This window comes from Jaculus jaculus, chromosome 1 (genome assembly GCF_020740685.1).
Source record: "Jaculus jaculus isolate mJacJac1 chromosome 1, mJacJac1.mat.Y.cur, whole genome shotgun sequence".
Classification (NCBI taxonomy): Eukaryota; Metazoa; Chordata; class Mammalia; order Rodentia; family Dipodidae; genus Jaculus; species Jaculus jaculus.
The window spans coordinates 1769205-1789161 of record NC_059102.1 but is presented as its reverse complement, the minus strand read 5'-3'; the positions used below and the strand labels follow the sequence as shown (position 1 = coordinate 1789161).

The 19957-nt window shown below is 45.5% G+C and overlaps 2 protein-coding genes and 1 pseudogene across 21 annotated transcripts in view; 1 reads left to right on the top strand and 2 right to left on the bottom strand.

Annotated features, from left to right (window-relative positions):
- Nucleotides 1-2164: 2164 nt before the first annotated feature.
- LOC101597255 lies at nt 2165-2573 on the bottom strand (annotated as a pseudogene).
- A 6323-nt stretch (nt 2574-8896) lies between these two features.
- Nucleotides 8897-11742, bottom strand: LOC123457761 (NAD kinase-like). The gene has a single exon (XM_045142365.1). The coding sequence runs from the start codon at nt 11717-11719 to the stop codon at nt 10382-10384; it is 1338 nt and encodes a 445-aa protein (XP_044998300.1). The 5' UTR covers nt 11720-11742; the 3' UTR covers nt 8897-10381.
- Nucleotides 11743-16841: 5099 nt separating this feature from the next.
- Nucleotides 16842-19957, top strand: part of Jakmip3 (Janus kinase and microtubule interacting protein 3) — a 137288-nt gene continuing 134172 nt past the window's right edge. For 18 of the 20 annotated variants that reach the window (XM_045135869.1, XM_045135862.1, XM_045135850.1 and 15 more), the window contains exon 1: nt 16842-17003. The gene's annotated coding sequence lies outside the window, so the exon portion shown is untranslated. Of the gene's footprint in view, nt 17004-17303; nt 17347-17427; nt 17548-19957 lie in introns of those variants that run through there. The other 2 variants (XM_045135811.1, XM_045135816.1) reach the window with 2 other exon arrangements.

Below are 19957 nucleotides of genomic sequence, written 5' to 3'. Positions count from 1 at the left end.
TATACAATATCAGCCTATTAAGTATCCTCCTCCCTTCTTTTTCTTCCCTTTATGTCTCCTTTTCATCTTACTGGCCTCTGCTACTAAGTATTTTCATTCTCACACAGTACAGTCATTTTTAATGGCTGAAAAATTTCTATGGTGGCTATATACCACATTTTCCTTATTTGTTAGTAAGCTTTTATGTTGGCTCCATAATTTAGCTATTATGAAGATTGCTACAGTAAACATTGACATGCCAGTATCTCCGTGATATGTTGAGTTGAAAGCTCCTGCTATGTGGGGAGCTGGAGGGCACAAAGGATCCATATGGAGAGTAAGGGTTAGGGGGCTCTCCTTTTGGCTCATCCTGGCTAGGCCTGGGCCCAGGCCCAGTTGAGGGAAAAACTCACCCATCGCTGGAAGTTCCCGAGTGGTCAGAGAGCCTGCCTCCCCACTTGTAAAGGTATTTATAAGCTTATGGTGGTGGGCTGTCTTCCAGCTCAGGTGAACCAGAGGGACAGCTGGTTGGTTAGGGCTAGGGGCTGTCTCAGGAAGAGGCTAGCCCTGACACCAAGTTCCAGGGCCTGGACTTGACCAACTACAGTGTTTAAATCTTATGAAAGTCCTGCCTCCCAGGAGGAGTTCTGGTTGTTTGTGGAAAAACAGGTCGTGGAAACTAGGCGAGAAATAGGAAGTCAGATCATCTTTGATGTCTAGCCAAGTGCAAACTTTCCTGCCTTTTTACCTTTGGGGTCCAGTCACCCTAACTGGGCTCCCTTTTGTCCACAGTCTCACCAGCATTTATGCTTGGCTTTATGTTCCTATGACGGCTATTCTGACTGGGTCTCATGTAGCCCGGACTGTCTTTAGCTGACTATGTAGCTGAGGCAACTTCTCTGTTTTGGGTATTTTGAGACAGAGTTTCACTGTGTAGCAAAGCCCGGCCTCAACTTACTATGTAGCCCAGCCTGAAATCAGGGACATCCTCCTGCCTCAGCCTCATAGGTGCTAGAATTACAGGTATGTGGCACCATGTCTAGCTTCCCTCTGGATGTTCAGTGTGCATGCAGATGATATCAACCAGCACCTTGGCTCTGTAGCTTTTTCTTTAATCTCAGCACTTGGGAGGCAGAGGTAGGAGGATCTCTGTGAGTTCGAGGCCAGCCTGGAATTACAGAGTGAGTTCCAATTCAGCCTGAGATCCTACCTTGAAAACACCTCCCCACTCCCCGCAAAAAAACCAAAATAAATAAAATAAAAGTACTTTCTAACATATCCTGCCTTATTGCTTGACCAAAATAGGCTATTCAGGGTGTTTTAAATTTTCAAACATATGGCTATACTCTAGTTATCTTGTTATAACTGATTTTTAGCTTAATTACAGTATGGCAGGACATTATGCTTTGCGTGATTTTTATTGTTGTTGTTGTTTGTTTGCTTTTGTTTTTTCAAGGGTGTCTCACTCTAGCTCAAGCTGATCTGGAATTCACTATGGAGTCTCAGGGTGGCCTCAAACTCACAGTGATCCTCCTGCCTCTGCCTCCCAAGTGCTGGATTAAAGGCATGTGCTACCACACCCGGCTGCTTTGTGTAATTATAATGCCTTGAATTTTTTAGACTTGTTTGGAAGATGACTGATAGTCATCAAGTCTGCTTGTGCTGGAAAAACTTGTGTTATTGGAGCAGCTTTCTAGATGTGTCCCTTAGAGCAAGCCTGATAATACGGCTCAGAACTAATATGTGGTTAGGGTTTACATCTCTGTTCATTTAATAATGGTTTTATTTATTATTTATTTGCAAGCAGAGATAGGGAGAGTGAGAATGAGCACACCAGGGCCTCTAGCCACTACAGACGAACTCCAGATGCATACACTATTTTGTGCATCCGTCTTTATATAAGTACTGGTAAATCAAAGCTGGGCCAGTGGGCTTTGCAAGCAAGCACCTTTAACCACTGAGACATGTTTCCAACCCAATAATATTTTTAAAATATTTTTATTTATTTGAAAGAGAGAAACACCAGGTCTGCAAATGAACTCCAGACACATGTACCACCTTGTGCATCTGGCTTACATGGGTCCTGGGAAATCGAATCTGGGACCTTTGGCTTTACAGGCAAGTGCCTTAACTGCTAAGCCATCTCTCCAGCCCTGACACGCTATTTTTTTTTTTGAAGAAAATGAGCCATATTTTTATTTGTTCATTTCTTGCATTTGAAGTACTCTTCGATGACATCCTTGGCCTGAGATTTCTTGCCATAGTCCTTGACAGCTGCAGCCAACCACTTTGCAGGGTTTCCCCTCATGATCAGTTTTGCAGAGGCCTACCCATTTCCCTAGTTTCTTGTTGTCATCAACCTTAATTAGGTTGATTTGGTGTTCAGCACAAAAGGCCTCCAACAACTTGACATACATGGGCTCATCACAATTGGATGCAAGCACACAGAGATGGGCTTGGCGTTTGTCTAAGGCTTTGGCGGCTTCATGGATTCCATGTGCTGGGCCATCGTGGATGAGGGTGGTCTTCAGCACCTCTTGCAGAGCAGTGTTCACGTCCATTATACCTCCAGCAGCAATGCCTTCCTCAGCCATGGCAGCGGGTTATGGATGAACCCGAATCTTGAACGCACCCAAGCCTCCGCCTCCACGCGACCTGGCTGCAGCTGGGAAAGAGCTCAAGCTATTTTTTAATAAAATTTTTTGTTTTTATTTTTGGTTGATTTTTTAATTAACAACTTCCATGATTATAAACAATATCCCATGGTAATGACCTCCCTCACCTCACTTTCCCCTTTGAAACTTCATTCTCCATCATGCCCCTCCCCCTCTCAGTCAGTCTCTCTTTTATTTTGATATCACAATCTTTTCCTCCTCTTATAATGGTTTTGTGTAGGTAGTGTCAGGCACTGTGATGTCATGGATATTCAGGCCATTTTGTGTCTGGGGGGAGCATGTTTTAAGGAATCCTACCCTTCCTTTGGCTTTTACATTCTTTCTGCCATCTCTTCCTGAGTAGACCCTGAGCCTTGGAAGGTGTGATAGAGATATTGCAGTACTGAGCACTTTGGTCACTTCTTTCCAGCAACATGATGAGTAGCTTTAATATATGGGTATGAACATTAAGAGAAGTGTTTACTGGCCAGTTTGATGAGCATAGTATATATATTTAGCCAGACAGCAGCAGTTATACCTGGAGGGCTCATGACTACCTCTGTTTTAAGTTTTCAGTATCAGGGATGTATTCCCTCCCATGGAGCAGGCCTTCAGTCCAATTAGAGGGCAGTTGGTTTCCCCCATAAAGGATGTGCCACTATTGTACCTGTTGGCTCATTTGGCCTGGCTGGTAAAATAAAGGCTTGCAGTGTCCACTGCTGAGTATCTTCACTGGTGATTTCTCTCTCTCCCATTGAACTGCATGCAGGATGGCTTCTTCCAGCTTTGTGTCTGCTGGTGTACATGGAGGAAGTTATCAGCTCAGTTCCAGCAGGATTTTTTAGTGGCCTTGCAGTCCAAGTATGTGGAGTCTTCAGTAATAGGGTCTCACCATCTATTCCTGGTGGGAAACCAAGGGCCTCGGCAATTGGCCTATAATGTTTGGCGGGACATCTGGGACCTCCCTGGACAACAACTCACTGGCACTGAAAGTTTTCTAGCAACAATATATGGCTCCTGAGTGTTCCATTGTCCAAAACAGTAGGTTTACATAAGATTTATTTATATCCTCTTAGACTTTTTTTATTAACAACTTCCATGATTATAAAAAATTCCCCATGGTAATACCCTCCCTCCCCCCACTTAACCTTTGAAACTCCATTCTCCATCATACCCCCTCCCCATCTCAATCAGTCTCTCTTTTACTTTTGATGTCTTGATCTTTTCCTCCTCTTATGATGGTCTTACGCAGGTAGTGTCAGGCACTGTGAGGCCATGGAAGGTCCAGGCCATTTTGTGTTTCGAGGGAGCATGTTGCATGGAGTCCTACCCTTCCTTTGGCTCTTACATTCTTTTTTCCACATCTTCTGCATTAGACCCTGAGCCTTGAAAGGTATGATAGAGGTACTGCAGTACTGAGCACTGCAGTCATTTCTTTCCATCACCATGATACCTTCTGAGTTGTCCCAAGGTCATTGCCATCTGAAAAGAGAAGATTCTCTACCCAAAGTGAGAGTAGTATTAATATAAGAGTGTGAACATTAACAGAAATGCTTACTGGGCAGTTTGATAAGCATAGTTTATATATTTAGCCAGACAACAGCAGACGTTACACCTCTAGGGCTCATGACTACCTCTGATTTAAGTTTTCAGTATCAGGGATGTATTCCCTCCCATGGAGCAGGCCTCCAGTCCAATTAGAGGGCAGTTGGCTTCCCCTATAAAAGACGTGCCACTATTGCACCCATTGGCTTATTTGGCCTGGCTGGCCAATTATAAGGCTTGCAGTGTCCACTGCTGAGTATCTTCGCTGGTGATTTTTCTTTCTCCCATTGTACTGCATGCAGAATGGCTTCTTCCAGTTTTTGATCAGCTGGTCTACATGGAGGATGTTATCAGCTCAGATCTAGCAGTATTTCTCAGTAGCCTTGCAGCCCAAGTATGTGGAGTCTTCAGCAATAGGGTCTTACCATCTATTCCTGGTGGGAAACCAAGGGCCTTGGCAATGGCTTATAATGTTTTGGGGGCCTCAGTGACCTCCCTGGCCAACAACACACTGGAAGATATCTCATCCCTGGCTTGAAAATTTTCTAGCAACATTCTATGGCTCCTGAGTGTTCCATTGTCCAAAAAAGTAGGATTACATATGAATTATTTATATCCTCTTAGATTTTGCTTACCTGTTCCTCCACCTTTCCTTTACTCAATCTCTTCCCCAGACCTCATTTTGGGCCTTTTCATTCCCATTAATCTATTCTTCTATTTACATATATACAATGCCATCCATTAAGTACCCCCTTCCTTTCCTTTCTCTTCCTTTTATATGTCTTTTCTAGCTTACTGGCCTTTGCTACTGAGTTTTCTTCCTACTCACACAGAAGTCCAGTCATCTGTAGCTAGGATTCACATATGAGAGAGAACATGCGGCGCTTGGCTTTCTGAGCCTGGGTTACCTCACTTAGTATAATCTTTTCCAGATCCATCCATTTTCCTGCAAATATCATAACTTCATTTTTCTTTACTGCTGAATAGAACTCCATTGTATAAATGTGCCATATCTTCATTACCTACTCATCCATTGAGGGACATCTAGGCTGGTTCCATTTCCCAGATATTGTGAATTAAGTGGCAATAAACATGGTTGAGCAAGTATCTTTAAGGTAGTGAGATGAGTCCTTAGGATATATGCCTAGGAGTGCTATAGCTGAGTCATATGGTAGATCTATTTTTAGATGTCTTAGGAAACTCCACACTGATTTCCACAATGGCTGAACCAGACTGAATTCCCACCAACAGTGTAGAAGGGTTCTTCTTTTCCACATCCTCACTAGCATTTATGGTCATTTGTTTTCATGATGGTAGCCAATCTAACAGGAGTGAGATGGAATCTCAATGTAGTTTCAATCTGCATTTCCCTGATGACTAGGGAGGTAGAACATTTTTTTAGATGCTTATGTGCCATCCATATTTCTTCTTTTGAGAACTCTCTATTTAGTTTCATAGCTCATTTTTAATTGGCTTGTTTGATTTCTTATTATTTAATTTTTGAGTTCTTTGTATATCCTAGGTGTTAACCCTATATCAGATGTATAGCTGGCCAAGATTTTTTCCCATTTGGTAGGTTCCCTCTTTCTTTTATTCACAGTGTCCTTTGTCATACAAAATCTTTGTAATTTTATGAGGTCCCAGCAGTTAATCTGTGGTTTTATTGCCTGAGGCATTGGGGTTATATTCAGAAAGTCTTTGCCAACACCAATGTTTTGTTTTGTTTTGTTTTTTGGTTTTTCGAGGTAGGGTCTCACTCTGGTCCAGGCTATCAATGTGTTGAAAGGTTTCCCCTACTTTTTCCTCTGGCAGTTTCAGAGTTTCAGGTCTGATGGTAAGGTCTTTAATCCATTTGGACTTAATTCTTGTGCATGGAGAGAGAGAAAAATCTATTGTCATCCTTTTACAGATACATATCCAGTTTTCCAGCACCATTTGCTGAAGAAGCTGTCTTTTCTCCAGTGAGTATTTTTGGTATTTTTATTGAATATCAGGTGGTTATTGCTACCTAGGCTTACATCTTGGTCCTCTTTTCTGTTCCATTGATCTACATGTCTGCTTTTGTGCTAGTACCATGCTGTTTTTGTTACTGTGGCTCTGTTATATAGGTTAAAATCAGGTATGGTGATACCACTAGCCTTATTTTTGTTGTTCAGTATTGTTTTAGATATTCAAAATCATTTTGTGATTCCGAATGAATTTTTGGATTGTTTTTTTTTCTATTTCCATGAAGAATGGCATTGGAATTTTGATGGAGATTGCATTCAATGTATAGACTGCTTTTGGTAAGATGGCCATTTTCACAATATTGATTCTTCTAATCTAAGAACAAGGGATGTTTTTCCATTTCCTAGTGTCCTCTGTAATTTGTCACTTGAGTGTTTTAAAGTTTTCATTTATTTATTTATTTATTGATGCAGTTATAAATGGGAGTGATTCTCTGATTTCATCCTTTGTGTGTTTGTTGCTAGCATATAGGAAGGCTACTGATTTCTGTGTATTTATTTTGTATCCTGCTACATGGCTATAGGTGTTTTTCAGCTCTAACAGTTTGTTGGTAGAGCATTTAGGGTCCTTTATGTATAGAATCATGTCATCTGCAAATAATGAAAACTTTATCTCTTCCTTTCCAATTTGTATCCCTTTTACATGTATCTCTTGCCTTATTGCTATGGCTAACACTTCCACTACTATATTAAATAAAAGTGGGGATAGTGGACACCCTTATCTTGTTCCTGATTTTAGTGGCAAAGCTTCCAGTTTTTCCCTATTTAGTAATATGTTGGCTGTAGGCTTGTCATAAATAGCCTTTATTAGATTGAGTTATGTTCCTTGTATTCCAAGTCTCTGTAGGACTTTTATCATGAAGGAATGTTGGATTTTGTCAAATGCTTTCTCTGCATCTAATGAGATGATCATGTGATTTTTGTCCTTCAGTCCATTTATATAATATATTACATTTATGATTTGCATATGTTGAACCATCCCTGCATCTCTGGGAATAAAGCCTAGTTGGTGGGGGTGAATGATCTTTCTGATATATTCTTTTTTAATTTTTATTAACAAGTTCCATGATTATAAAAAATGTTCCATGGTAATACCCTCCCTCCCCTCACTTTCCCCTTTGAAACTCCATTCTGCCCATCGCAATCACTCCTTCTTTTATTTTGATGTCATGACCTTTTTCTCCTATTATGATGGTCTTGTGTAAGTAGTGTCAGGCACTGTGAGGTCATCGATATCTGATATATTCTTATATTCTGTTTGTCAATATTTTGTTGAGAAATTTTGCATCTATATTCATGAGGGAGATTGGTCTGTAATTTTCTTTTTTTTGTTCTAGCTTTGCCTGGTTTTGTATCAGAGTGATGCTGGCTTTGTAGAAGGAGTTTGGTGGGATTCCTTCTTTTTCTATTTTATGGAAAAGCTTAAGAAGCAATGGTGTTAGTTCTTCCCTGAAGGTCTGGTAAAATTCACCAGTGAATCCATCTGAGCCTGGACTTTTTTTTTAATTGGGATATTTTTGATAACTGCTTGGATCTGTATACTTGTTATAGGTCTATTTAAGTGATTAATCTAATCTTGATTTAATTTAGGTAGGTTATATAAATCAAGAAAATCATCCATTTGTTTCAGATTTTCATACTTAGTGCAGTATGTGTTTTTATAGTATGTCCCTATGATATTTTGAATTTCTCTGGTATCTGTTGTGATGCTGCCTTTTTAATCTCTAATTTTATTAATTTCTGTCTCTTCTCTCTTTCTTTTGGTCAGATTTGCTAAGAGTTTATCAATCTTGTTTATCCTTTCAAAGAACCAATTTCTTGTTTCATTGATTCTTGGGATTTTTTTTTTATTTCATTAATTTCTGCCCTAATCTTTACTATTTTTTTCTTATCTACTGATTTTTGGCTTGCCTTGTTGTTCTTTTCCCAAGGCTTTAAGGTGAAACATTAGGTTGTTTACTTGAGACCTTTCCAATTTCTTAATATAGGCACTTAAAAGCTATTAATTTCCCTCTTAGGACTGCCTTCATTGTGTCCTAAAGGTTTTGGTATGTTGTGTTGTGTTTTGTTTTTATTTTTATTTTTATTTATTTGAGAGCAACAGACAGAGAAAGAGGCAGAGAGAGAGAGAGAGAGAGAGAGAGAGAGGAAGGGAGAGAGAGAGAGAGAGAAAGAGAATGGATGGCGTGCCAGGGCCTCCAGCCACTGCAAATGAACTCCAGACACGTGTGCCCCCTTGTGCATCTGGTTAATGGGGGTCCTGGGTAATCGAGCCTCAAACTGTGGTCCATAGGCTTCGCAGGCAAGTGCTTAACTGCTAAGCCATCTCTCCAGCCCTCAAGCTATTTTTGAACTTTGTAATGTGCCTTTGTTCACTCATCCTATTCTAAGTTGAGCTGACTGCTTCCTGTGACATTTCTCATCTTCAGGAGACGAGCTGTCAATAAATGTGTTGTTTTTCTTCTCTGAGAATGTCTCATTCCTATCCTATGGATATTGATTATTACCATTTGCTCCACCTCCTGTTATGTAGCCCAGGATAGCCTTGAACTCACAATGATCCTCCTGTCTCAGCTTTCTGAGCACTGGAATAATTTTTCTGAAATAATAAGTTGTTGGTTTCTCATTGGCTGCTTTCAAGAATTTTTACTTTGCCTTACTTTCCAAATTGTTCATTTTAAGCCCTATTTGTTCAAATATCTTTTTTTTTTTTTTTAGTTTTTTATAAGTCTATTTATTGAAAGGATCTGAAAATAGTAATAAGGCCTTCATCAACAATTAACAAATTTTCAAGATAGTAACAGTATGAAACATTAAGAATGTACATCAAAACTCCATGTGTTCTACATCAGTCTGGTAGCAGCTGCTGTAGGACCTGTCAACATTTGCATTTGTTTAGATGTATAACCCACATCCCAGACACCACTTTTCTCTGCACCTCAGGCAGATCCCTGCTGTATTCAGTTACCTGCACAGACACCTGGGGACAGGTCGCCTCAGCTTGACAGCTCTGGAGCCAGACCACACTCAAGAGCTGTACAGATGCTGAGGAGTCAGCAAGGGCCAGAGGAGATGGTGGGCCCTACCATTAACAGGCAGAAGCAAGCTCAGGACAGACAGCTCTGCAGCTTCCAGGCGGCATGAAACAAGAACCCCAGCTCCTTCTGGAAGCCAGTACAAGAATGGGCAGCCTCTCCCTTCCTGCTGCTGCTACTACTCTAATAGGTGAGGACAAAACGCAAGGCAGGTGCCTGACTTTGAGACAACTGATAGAGGACCCCGCTGAGCTCCGGCTGACCACAGACTACATAGGCTCAGGGCCTGTGTGCCACCCAGGTACCCTCTCACAGAGACCTCCACATGGCTGCTGTTTAACCACAAACCAAGACTCTTGGAGAAGGAGGACAGGCCTGTGGACTGGGTGTCCTCAAAACTGAGTTTATCTCAAAATCCCGTTGGCCACTGCAAATTGAGAAGGCGGAAGCATGGAGCCCTGGCCTGGACCCTCTGCACTGGGCTGGATACAATGTAAACACTGGACAACAGGCATTCCCCCTCTACATCTTCACAAAGTGCATACAAGAAAATATGTACATAAGCACTTCAGAAAGTTTAAAATAATCTCTAAAAAGTACACACAGACTTTAAAATGTCCTGGGAGCTACTGCCCTGCTGTGTGAGGAATGTGGAGGTTGCCCTGTGGCTGTGCCAGGTATTACCTCTGCCTGCTATGGAAGAGTAGCCAGAGGCTTTGGGCAGATTGGGGTGCCTGGCTGTCTCTAGAATCCAGAGCAAAGCAACCCACAGCAAAGCTGCAGGGGAGAAAGTACAGGCCCCAGGACTAAGCAGTGCTGCTAAAGGAATATTTTTGGCTGAGACATTTATTTCAATATCAAAGGGAAATTCATTCTGACCCCCTCAAAATTTCAACAGACTGATTTATGGGGGGCTCCTACCCTGGATCCTGAGGGACCTGCTAGGGGAGGTGCAGGATGCCCAGCTCAGTTCTCATGTTGCTTCTTTAGAAATGAAAAAAGTCAGATGTAAAAACATTAAAAAGCTGATCTGTTCTGCAGAAGGCAGACCCAGGCTCTCCCACTAGGCAGGCAGAATGTGGACAGCCCCATGAGGTACAGCCAGGTCAGCCTAGGAAGGGTTAAGGCCCAAGGGCTCAAGGCTAGGCCCAGGAAGAACAGCCTAGCTGTCCTCTTCATCCTCATCTTCATCCTCATCCTCTGGGAAGTGAGCTTGCTTCTTTCGAACATTCCAATGCAGACACTGGGCGAGGCTCTTGAACCAGTCTCTCTTGGGGTCTTGGACACAGAGGGAGGGGAGCGGGTAGCAGGAGGTGGTGATGCTGATGCTGTCTCCAAGGCGTATTTCCTGCCTCTTCCTTCTGTCAAAAGACACCCATGCGGTATTCCTGGCTTCTGGAGACAGCATAACCTTCAGCTCGACCCCTGCAGGGACCACGATAGGCCGGAATGACAGCGAGTGGGGGCAGATGGGTGTAACCATGATGGCTGGCACGTTGGGGTGGACCATGGAGGCCCCGGCTGTGCCCGCATATGCTGTACTGCCCGTTGGGGTGGACACAATCACTCCATCGCCCTGTACAGTGGTGATGAGGTGTCCATCCAGGTAGACATCCATGTTGGACAGGTAGGAGGAGGGGCCTCTATCAATCACTACCTCATTCAAGACCTGATACTGCATGGCCTGCTTCCCTCCCTCAGTGTCCAGGCCATTCTCGCCGAGGCCATTGTGGACATCTGTCTTCTTGTCTCTGAGTTCCTTCACCACCCTGACCTTCAGCCGGCTCCGTAAGATAACAGCTACATTCCCCTCTATAACCTGTTTTACTTGGGTCTGGAAGTTCTCAAAGTTGAATGGAGTCAGGAAGCCCAGAGAGCCCAGGTGGAAGGCCATTACTGGAGGCACACTGCCCTGGAAAAGTGAGGAGGCATAAAGGAGGGTGCCATCTCCTCCCAGGCATATAATGAAGTCTATTTGGTTGGAAATGTCGTCATAATCTTCACGGAAAGTGCAGAACTTCTTCTTCACTGGTCCAAAGTTTTCATCGCTCACTATGGCAGGGTCTTCCAGCACTTTCTTTTCCACATATACAATCATGTTGTTCTCCTCCATGAGGTACATGCAGAGCTCTTTGAAGGGCTGCAACAGGCTGACATCGCGGATCTTTTTAATGACAAGCACACTCTTGGGAGACTTGTTCCACGTCAACCGCTGGCTTGCAGGGTCCTGGATGTGCATGATGGTTTGGGGATTCTGCAGCACACAGGCCTTTGGTCCAAATGTGGTCACTGGGCACGGTCCATGGAGAGAGCGTGTCCTCCTGAACTCCTTGGTGCTGCCCAGGGCGGGTGAGGCTGATAGGCTCTGAGACTTGGCTCGGCCCCAGATAGGGTGATGGTAGCTCCAGGTCTCATCCCCATGACATGCTGAGCAGCGATACGAAGCTGAGTCTGGACTCAATTCCTTACTCAGGTTCATCTTTTCTTGTTCCACTTCCATAATTTATAAAGGACCAAAGCACGGATATCGTCCGCTGCTGCGCGCCTGCGCGGGCGTCTACATGCCTGGCCGAGCCCGCGGGCCCCGCCATCCCGCCGCTACCTCGCCCTCGGCGACCCTACCGCCCGCCGTCCCATGGCCGCTCTCCAAATATCTTTTTAACATTTAAAAAATTTTTATTTTATTTACTTATTTGACAGAGAAAGAGGGAAGGAAGGAAGGAGAGAGAGAGAGAGAAAGAGAGAGAGAGAGAGAGAGAGAGAGAGAGAGAGAGAGAAAGAGAGAGAGAGAGAATGGGCATGCTAGGATCTCCAGCCACTGCAAACGAACTCCAGACACATGCACCCCCTTGTGCATCTGGCTAATGTGGGTCTTTGGGGAATCAAACCTGGGTCATTTGGCTTTGCAGGCAAACGCCTTAACTGCTAAGCCATGTCTCCAGCCCCAAATATCTTTTGGTATTTCGAGGTAGGGTCTCACTCTAGCCCAGGCTGAACTGGAATTTACTATGTAGTTCTCAGAGTGGCCTTGAACTCGCAGTGATTCTCCAACTTCTGCCTCCCAAGTGCAGGGATCAAAGGTGTGTATCACCACACCTGGCTCTTTTCTTTTTTTAAAAAAATATTTTATTTATTTATTTGTAAGGAGAGAGAGGGAGAATGAATATAGGTGTGTCAGGGCCTCTAGCCACTGCAAATGAAATCCAGCTGCATGCACCACTTTGTGCATCTGGCTTTATGTGGGTTTTGGGAAATTGAACCCAGGTTGTTAAGCATTGCAGGCTAACCCTTAACTGCTGAACTATCTCTGCAGCTCTCAAATACCCTTTCTTACCCATGTTCCCCTCCTTTCCTAGTCCTAAGTGTCAGTTTATGTGTTCTCTGATCTCCCTACTTTGTCATACATACCAGATTATCGCCACTGATTCATCTTCAACTTCAGCTCTCTTTCTTTGTCACTCTCATTTCTTTCAGCCATCTCATAAAGATTTCCCTTGATGGCTGGAGGGATGACTCAGTGGCTAAGGCATTATCCTATAAAGCCAAAGGACCCAGGTTCAATTCCCCAGGACCCACTTAAGCCAGATGCACAAGGTGACACATGTGTCTGGAGTCTGACTAGACCCTGGTGTGCTCATTCTCTCTCTCTGTCTCTAATAAATGAACAAAATATATAAAAATTTTAAAAATATTTCAAAAATTGAAAAAGATTTATGTTGACATTAAATTTTTTTCAAAATTTTTTTATTAACAACTTCCATGGTTATAAAAAATATCCCATGGTAATACCCACCCTCCCCCCCACTTTGCTCTTTGAAACTCCATTCTTCATCATATCTCCTCCCCCTCTCAATCAGTCTCTATTATTTTGATGTCATGATCTTTTCCTCCTATTAAGATGGTCTTGTGTAGGTAGTGTCAGGCATTGTAAGGTCATGGATATCCAGGCCATTTTGTGTCTGGAACAGCACGTTGTAAGGATTCCTTCCCTTCCTTTGGCTCTTACATTCTTTCCACCACCTCTTCTGCAATGGACCCTGAGGCTTGGAAGGTGTGATAGAGATATTGTAGTACTGAGCACTCCTGTCACTTCTTCTCAGCACCATGATGCCTTCTGAGTCATCCCAAGGTCACTGCCCTCTGAAAAGAGAAGGTTCTCTACCAAAGTGAGAGTATCATTAATATATGGGCATGAACATTAAGAGAAGTGCTTACTGTGTAATTTGATGGGCATAGTATATACATTTAGCCAAACAGCAGCAGACGTTACACCCCTTGGGATAATGACTACTGCTGTTGAAGGTTTTCAGGGATGTATTCACTCCCATGGAGCAGGCCTCCAGTCTATTAGAGGGAGGTTGGTTTCCCTTATAACACATGTGCCACCATTGCACCCATTGCCTCATTTGGCCTGGCTGGCCAAATATAAGGCTTGCAGTGTCCACTGTTGAGTATCTTCACTGGTGATTTCTCTCTCCCATTGAACTGCATGCAGGATGGCTTCTTCTAGCTTTCTGTCAGCTGGTCTACATGGAAGAAGTTTTCAGCTCAGTTCCAGCAGGATTTCTCAGTGGCCTTGCAGCTACTTATGTGGAATCTTTAGCAATAGGGTCTTACTATCTATTCCTAGTGAGAAACCAAGGGCCTCAGCAATGACCTCTAATGTTTTGGGGGCATCAGGGTCCTCCTTGACCAACAACTCACTTGAAGTTATCCCATCCCTGGCACTGAAAATTTTCTAGCAACAATCTACAGCTCCTGAGTGTTTTATTGTCCAAAAAAGTAGGTTTCCATATGATTTATTTATATCCTCTTAGATTTATTAGCCCTCCCTCCACCTTTCCTTTACTTAGTCTCTTCCCCTGACCTCACTCAGGCCTTTTCACCCCCATTAATCTATTCTTCTAATTACAATACCATCCTATAAAGTACCCCTATTAAGTACATTTTTATTTTTATTTTTTTAATTTATTAGAGACAGAGGCAGGGAGAGAGAGAGAGAGAATATGGGGATGCCAGGGCCTTTAGCCACTGCAAATGAACTCCAGATGCATGTGCCACATTGTGTATCTGGCTTATGTGGGTCCTGGGGAATTGAATCTGGGTCCTTTGGCTTTGCAGAAAAGCACCTTAACCACTAAGCCATCTCTCCAGTCCCCAACATTTTTTTTTTTTTTTTTGATGTAGGGTCTCACTCTAGCCCAGGCTGACCTGAAAGTCACTATGTATTCTCAGGGTGGCCTCAACCTCATGGCTATCCTCCTACCTCACTCTCTCTAATGCTGGGATTAAAGGCATGCACCACCATGCCTGGCTCTTTTTGTTGTTGTTGTTTTGTTTTTTGTTTTTCTAGATAGGGTCTCACTCTAGCCCAGGCTGATCAGGAATTCACTCTGTATTCTCAGCGTGGCCTTTAACTCATGGCAGTCTTCCTATCTCTGCCTCCCAAGTGCTGGGATTAAAGGCATGCATCACTACACTTGGCTTGCCATCATTTTTTGTTTGTTTGTTTTTAATTCTTGCAAACAGCCAACATCTGCCAGGACACTAGGAGGCCCAAACTGATAAATTATTTATACCAATCAATAATAATGCTTAAATATGTATCAAATTGTATCAGAAAAGCCAGGCTCATTAGCTTATCAATCACACTGATGGAATCCCTTTACTTGAACTACAGAAGGGCCACTGCAAGCCTGAAATGTAATAAACACACTGAGAAGTCATTTGTACAAAGCTTTGTCCAAAAAAACAGCCATGACAAAGGATCTCTGCTTCTGTCCCATTTCCCTTGCCCATGACATCCAGCCCACTTCAAACTGACCCTTTAGTGGCCTGTCATCCAGACCTGCATCTGACATCTCTGTGTCCATAGGTTTGTAAGGCTTCTTGTCTGATTCCCTACAGACTTTTTCCTGTGCGCGTATCAGCTCTTTCCATGACACCCCTTCTGAACTGGCAGCCTCTTTATTCCCTTCTTAGTCATTCTGTAGCCTGCATGTGTGCGAGTGTGAGTACGTGTGTGTGTGTGTGTGTGTGTGTGTGTGTGATTATTGTGTGAAGTGCGATGTGATGTGTTATCTGAGAGATAACACTAGTAAGAGTAGAACTTGACATGTAGCTCAGGCTGACCTCTAGCTCGAGGTCATACTCCTGCTGCAGCTTCCTATGCTAGGATTACAGCCACCACAGCCATCACAGAATACATTTAGAACAGGGAAAGGAGGGGGAAAGGAAGGAAAGAAGAAAGAGAAGGAAAACAAAAGGAATCCAACATGGTGGAGTAGACCTGTCATCAGGTTTTTGGGAAGGTGAAGCAGGAAGATTGAAAGTTCAAGACCAGTCTGGGCAAATTAGTGAGACCTAGTTTTAAAAAATGAACTTAAGTAGCCAGACGTGGTGGTACCTGCCTTTAATCCCAGCACTCAGGAGGCAGAGGTAGGAGGATTGCCAAGAGTTCGAGGCCACCCTGAGATTACATAGTTAATTCCAGGTCAGCTGAGCCAGAGTGAGATCCTACCTTGAAAAATCAAAAAAAAAAAAAAGAATTTAAGTCAGGTGTGGTGCCGCATGCCTTTAATCCCAGCACCAGGGAGGCAGAGGTAAGAGGATCGCCATGAGTTTGAGGCCACCCTGAGCCTACAGAGTGATTTCCAAGTCATCTTGGTCTACAGTGAGACCCTCCCTGGTGTGTGGGGGGGGAGGGTGAAGTTGGTGTGACCTAGGGCTGTAATCCCAGCACTGTAGAGGTAGAGGCAGAGGCAGAGGCAGGAGGATCACTGCATATTTGAGTTCAGCCTAGTCTACATAATGAATTCCCCACTAGCCAGTGCTATGCAGTGAGACCATTCATTTTAATTTTATTATTTATTTGAGAGAAAGATCATATATATACATGGAGGGGGAGGGAACGGGCACCCCAGGGTCTCCAGCCACTGCAAACAAACTCTAGACAAATGGGCCACCTGTACATCTGGCGTTATGTGGGTACTGAGGAATCAAACTTGAGTCCTTGGGCTTTGCAGGCAAGTACCTTAACCACTGAGCCATCTCTCCAGCCCCAGAGGCTATTATTTTTAATGTCTCAATTAAAAAAATTTCTTTTGAGGTAGGGTCTCGTTGTAGCGCAGGCTGATCTGGAATTCACTAGTCTTAGGGTGATCTCGAACTCATGGCGATCCTCCTACTTCTGCCTCCCAAGTGCTGGGATTAAAGCCGTGCGCCACCACACCTGGCAATTTTTTTAAAAAAAATTCAGAAGTTATTTATTAGAGACAGAGGGAGAGAGAGAGAGAGAAAGAGAGAGAAATTGAATGGGCGCGTCAGGGCCTCGAGCCACTGCAAACGAACTCCAGATACATGCGCCACGATGTGCATCTGACTAACATGAGACCTGGAGAATCAAACCTGGGTCCTTAGACTTTGTAGGCAAGTGCCTTAACCACTGAACCAACTCTCCAGCCCTAATGTCTCAATTTTTAGAAAGAAGGGAGGTGGGAGGGGATTAGGGAAGTGGCTCAGCAGCACAGCTTTTGCCTAGCATATCAGAGGCCCTAGATTCCATCCCCGGGTGTGTGGTGTGGGTGGAGACAGACGAGGGGAGGATGGCTTTGTAGCATTGAGACAGCAAATGACATTACTTGTTTTCTGGGAAAGCATTTCTCTCCCACCCAGAAGGTGGAAGGCAGTGCTTGGACCTGGGAGGCCAAGAGTTAACGGTCGGAACACCCACGTGCAGCTCTCGGGAGCCGCTCGCGGCTGCTCACATCCAGCGTGAAAAGAGGGTGAGTGACTCTTGCCTTGGATAGTCCCTGGTGAGCCGTGGGCCTCGCTGGCGGGCAGGCCAGGCTGGACGCGGCTGGCTTTGGCCTCCCCACCCGTCTGCAGGTCCTCCGCCTCACCAGGGTCATTTTGGGCCCCGTGGTGTCGGTGTCTTATCTTAAGGAGTAAGAGGAGCAAACCTGGGCAGCCGTGGGCGGGCGTCGCTGGAGCGGAGCGGGAAGGGCCGGGTGTCGCGGCGCCGCCCGCGGTGACGCGCGGTCCCCGCCCGCCGCAGCGCCGCTGCAATGGCCGAGCCCGGGGGACGCCGCCCGGAGCCCGCCCGCCCGGAGCCCGCGGGGAACCTCGGTGAGCCGCCGCGCCGTCCGGGACCCGCGAGCCCCGCGGCCGGCAGGGTGGGAACGGGGCGCGCTCTGCCCGCGCCTGGCACGCTGCGTCTCTCGGGTGGCGGGGATGGCGCAGGCGATGGAGCCTGGGCGACCCCGGGTGGCGGAGATCAGGGTATCATGAACGGCTCCGGTGACCGCAGTGCTGGTGTGGAGAGCGCAGGTGCACGGGCATTGGGCAGGATGGCGATGCCCAGGGCGGCGCGGGAAGCGCAGGCGGCGTGAGCGGAGTCGCGTGGAGATGCCCCGACTGGCTGGGGTGGCGCCGGTGACGGGGCCGGGAGGTGGCGTGGACAGCGCAGGTTGGCGGCAGTGGTGTCTCCTGTAGCGTGGACGCCCTCCTGGGCAGGGCCCTTCTCGGCTTCTCCAGGCGACCGCGTGCGCGACGCGAGCTGTGGATTGCCGGCACCGGAGTCTCCGGCCGCGCAGGCCTCGGGCGCTGCCCGTGACGCCGCGTGCAGCGATCGGTGGGGACGCGCAGGTGCACCGCCGCCACTCACGGCGCAGCACCTCCACCCCCTCCTTCGGGCGGAGATGCCGGCGCCGGGCTATTCAGTATTTAGATGTTTTCTTTTGATGCCTCGCTTTTGAAGTGCCCATGGACCCTTTCTGGGGCTGCCGTGTCGCTGTGGGATGCGGAAGGCCGTGGGCTTGTTTGCTTGAGTTCCAGAGTCGGTGGGGAGCGCCGACCCAGGCAGCTTTCCTAGGAAGAAAAACAAATAAACAAAAAAGCCCTGCATATCCCTTTCGCCTCTTGTGAGAAGTCATCAGGGTTTTCATTTTGTTAATAGCAGTTAGGATTTTTGACCATGACCTGCTTTTGTAGCTAGATGCCATAAAGGCGCTTTTGCAGGCTGCCATACAGGAAGCCTTGGTGACTCAACAGACCTGGGCACTCACTGGCAGGGCAGCAGGACAGCAGCTGTGCCTCTGGCCTTGGTTGTCCGGAGCAAGTCAGCCAGAGAGGGAGCCGGAGTTGCTAGAGGCAGCGCCCCTAGAGAAGCGGCGGTGGGATCAGGGAGAAGCCTGGGCCAGCTGTGGTGGGAGGTACTGGGATCAAAAGCACCTGGCCTTCCTGGGCCTCTCCGCAAGCAGATGGAGGTCTGTGAATTCACGCCCCTTGTGTCACCTGAGCATTTCCCTACAGTGGAAGGTGGTGCTTTTCTTTTTGTAAATAGGCCTTGAGGAGGACCGAGGACTGGCAGGACTGGCAGAGGAACCAGGAAGCCACTCAGGTGCTTTGCTCAGGAGAGCGCTCTGGCCACGCCTGGGGCCCTGTGCCTTCAGCGCCTACCTCCTCTAGGCGCCTGCTAGTGAGGTCCCATAGCTGCGAGGAATCACGGGATCAACTGGTCTCACCATTTACAACTGGCCAGAGCCTCCCCTCTCACCAGGACTCATTTCTTCAAATAGGAATGATTAGAAAGAAAGGAGTTTTGGGCTGGAGAGATGGCTTAACCGTTTAAGGCCTTTGCCTGCAAAGCCAAGGATCCCGGTTCCACTCTCCAGAACCCACTTAAGCCAGATGCACAAGAGGGTGCACTTGTCTGGCGTTCCTTTGCAGCGGCTGGAGGCCCTGGCGCGCCCTCTGCCTCTTTCTCTCTCTCAAATAAATAAATAAAATTTAAAAATATTTTTAAAAAGAAAGGAGTTTTGCAATAATGAGTTTTAGTGGAAGTTGATTGAGAATAGATTTTGGATTTTAGATAGGTATTCCAAGCAAACCGAAGTGTTTAAGTTTCTTGTCCTGGGGCATTGTTTTATTTAAAATATTTTATTTATTTATTTGAGAGAGAGATAGAGAGAAAGGCAGACAGAGAGCGTCCTTCCACCACTGCAAACAAACTCTAGACATATCTGGCATTATGTGGGTACTGGGGAATTGAACTCAGGCCATCAGCCTTTGCAAGCAAACACCTTTAACTGCTGAGTCCTCACTCCAGCCTTGTTTTATTTATTTTAAATGTTATTTAATTTATTTGAGAAAGAGAGAGAGACAGAGGGAGGGAGAGAGAGAGAGGGAGGGAGGGAGGGAGAGAATGGGTGCACCAGGATCTCCAGCCACTGAAAAAAAAAACAAAAAAAACAAAAAGAAAACAAAACTCCAGACACATGTGCCACTCTGTGCATCAGGTTTACGTAAGTCCTGGGGAATTGAACTTGTGTCCTCTGACTTTTCAGGTAAGTGCCTTAACTGCTAAGCCATATCTCCAGCCCTGTTTTATATATTTTTGCTTGTGTATGTGGGTGCTTGGTTTATATACATGGGTTGGTATGTGTGTCGATGCACTTATGCATGTGTGTACCATGTGTATAGGTGTGTACATGTATGTGTACATGTGTGCATGTGGGTACTCATGTGTGTGCATGGAGGTTAGAGGTTGGTGTCAGGTGTCTTCCTCATGGAGAATTCCATGTTAATTTTTTACTTTGGATTTTTTCAAGGCAGGGTCTCATTCTAGCCCAGGCTGACTTGGAACTTGTTCTGTAGCCCCAAGCTGGCCTCCAACTCATGGCAATTCTCTTACTTCATCCTCACCCATGCTGGAATTCAAGGTGTGCACTGGCTTTCC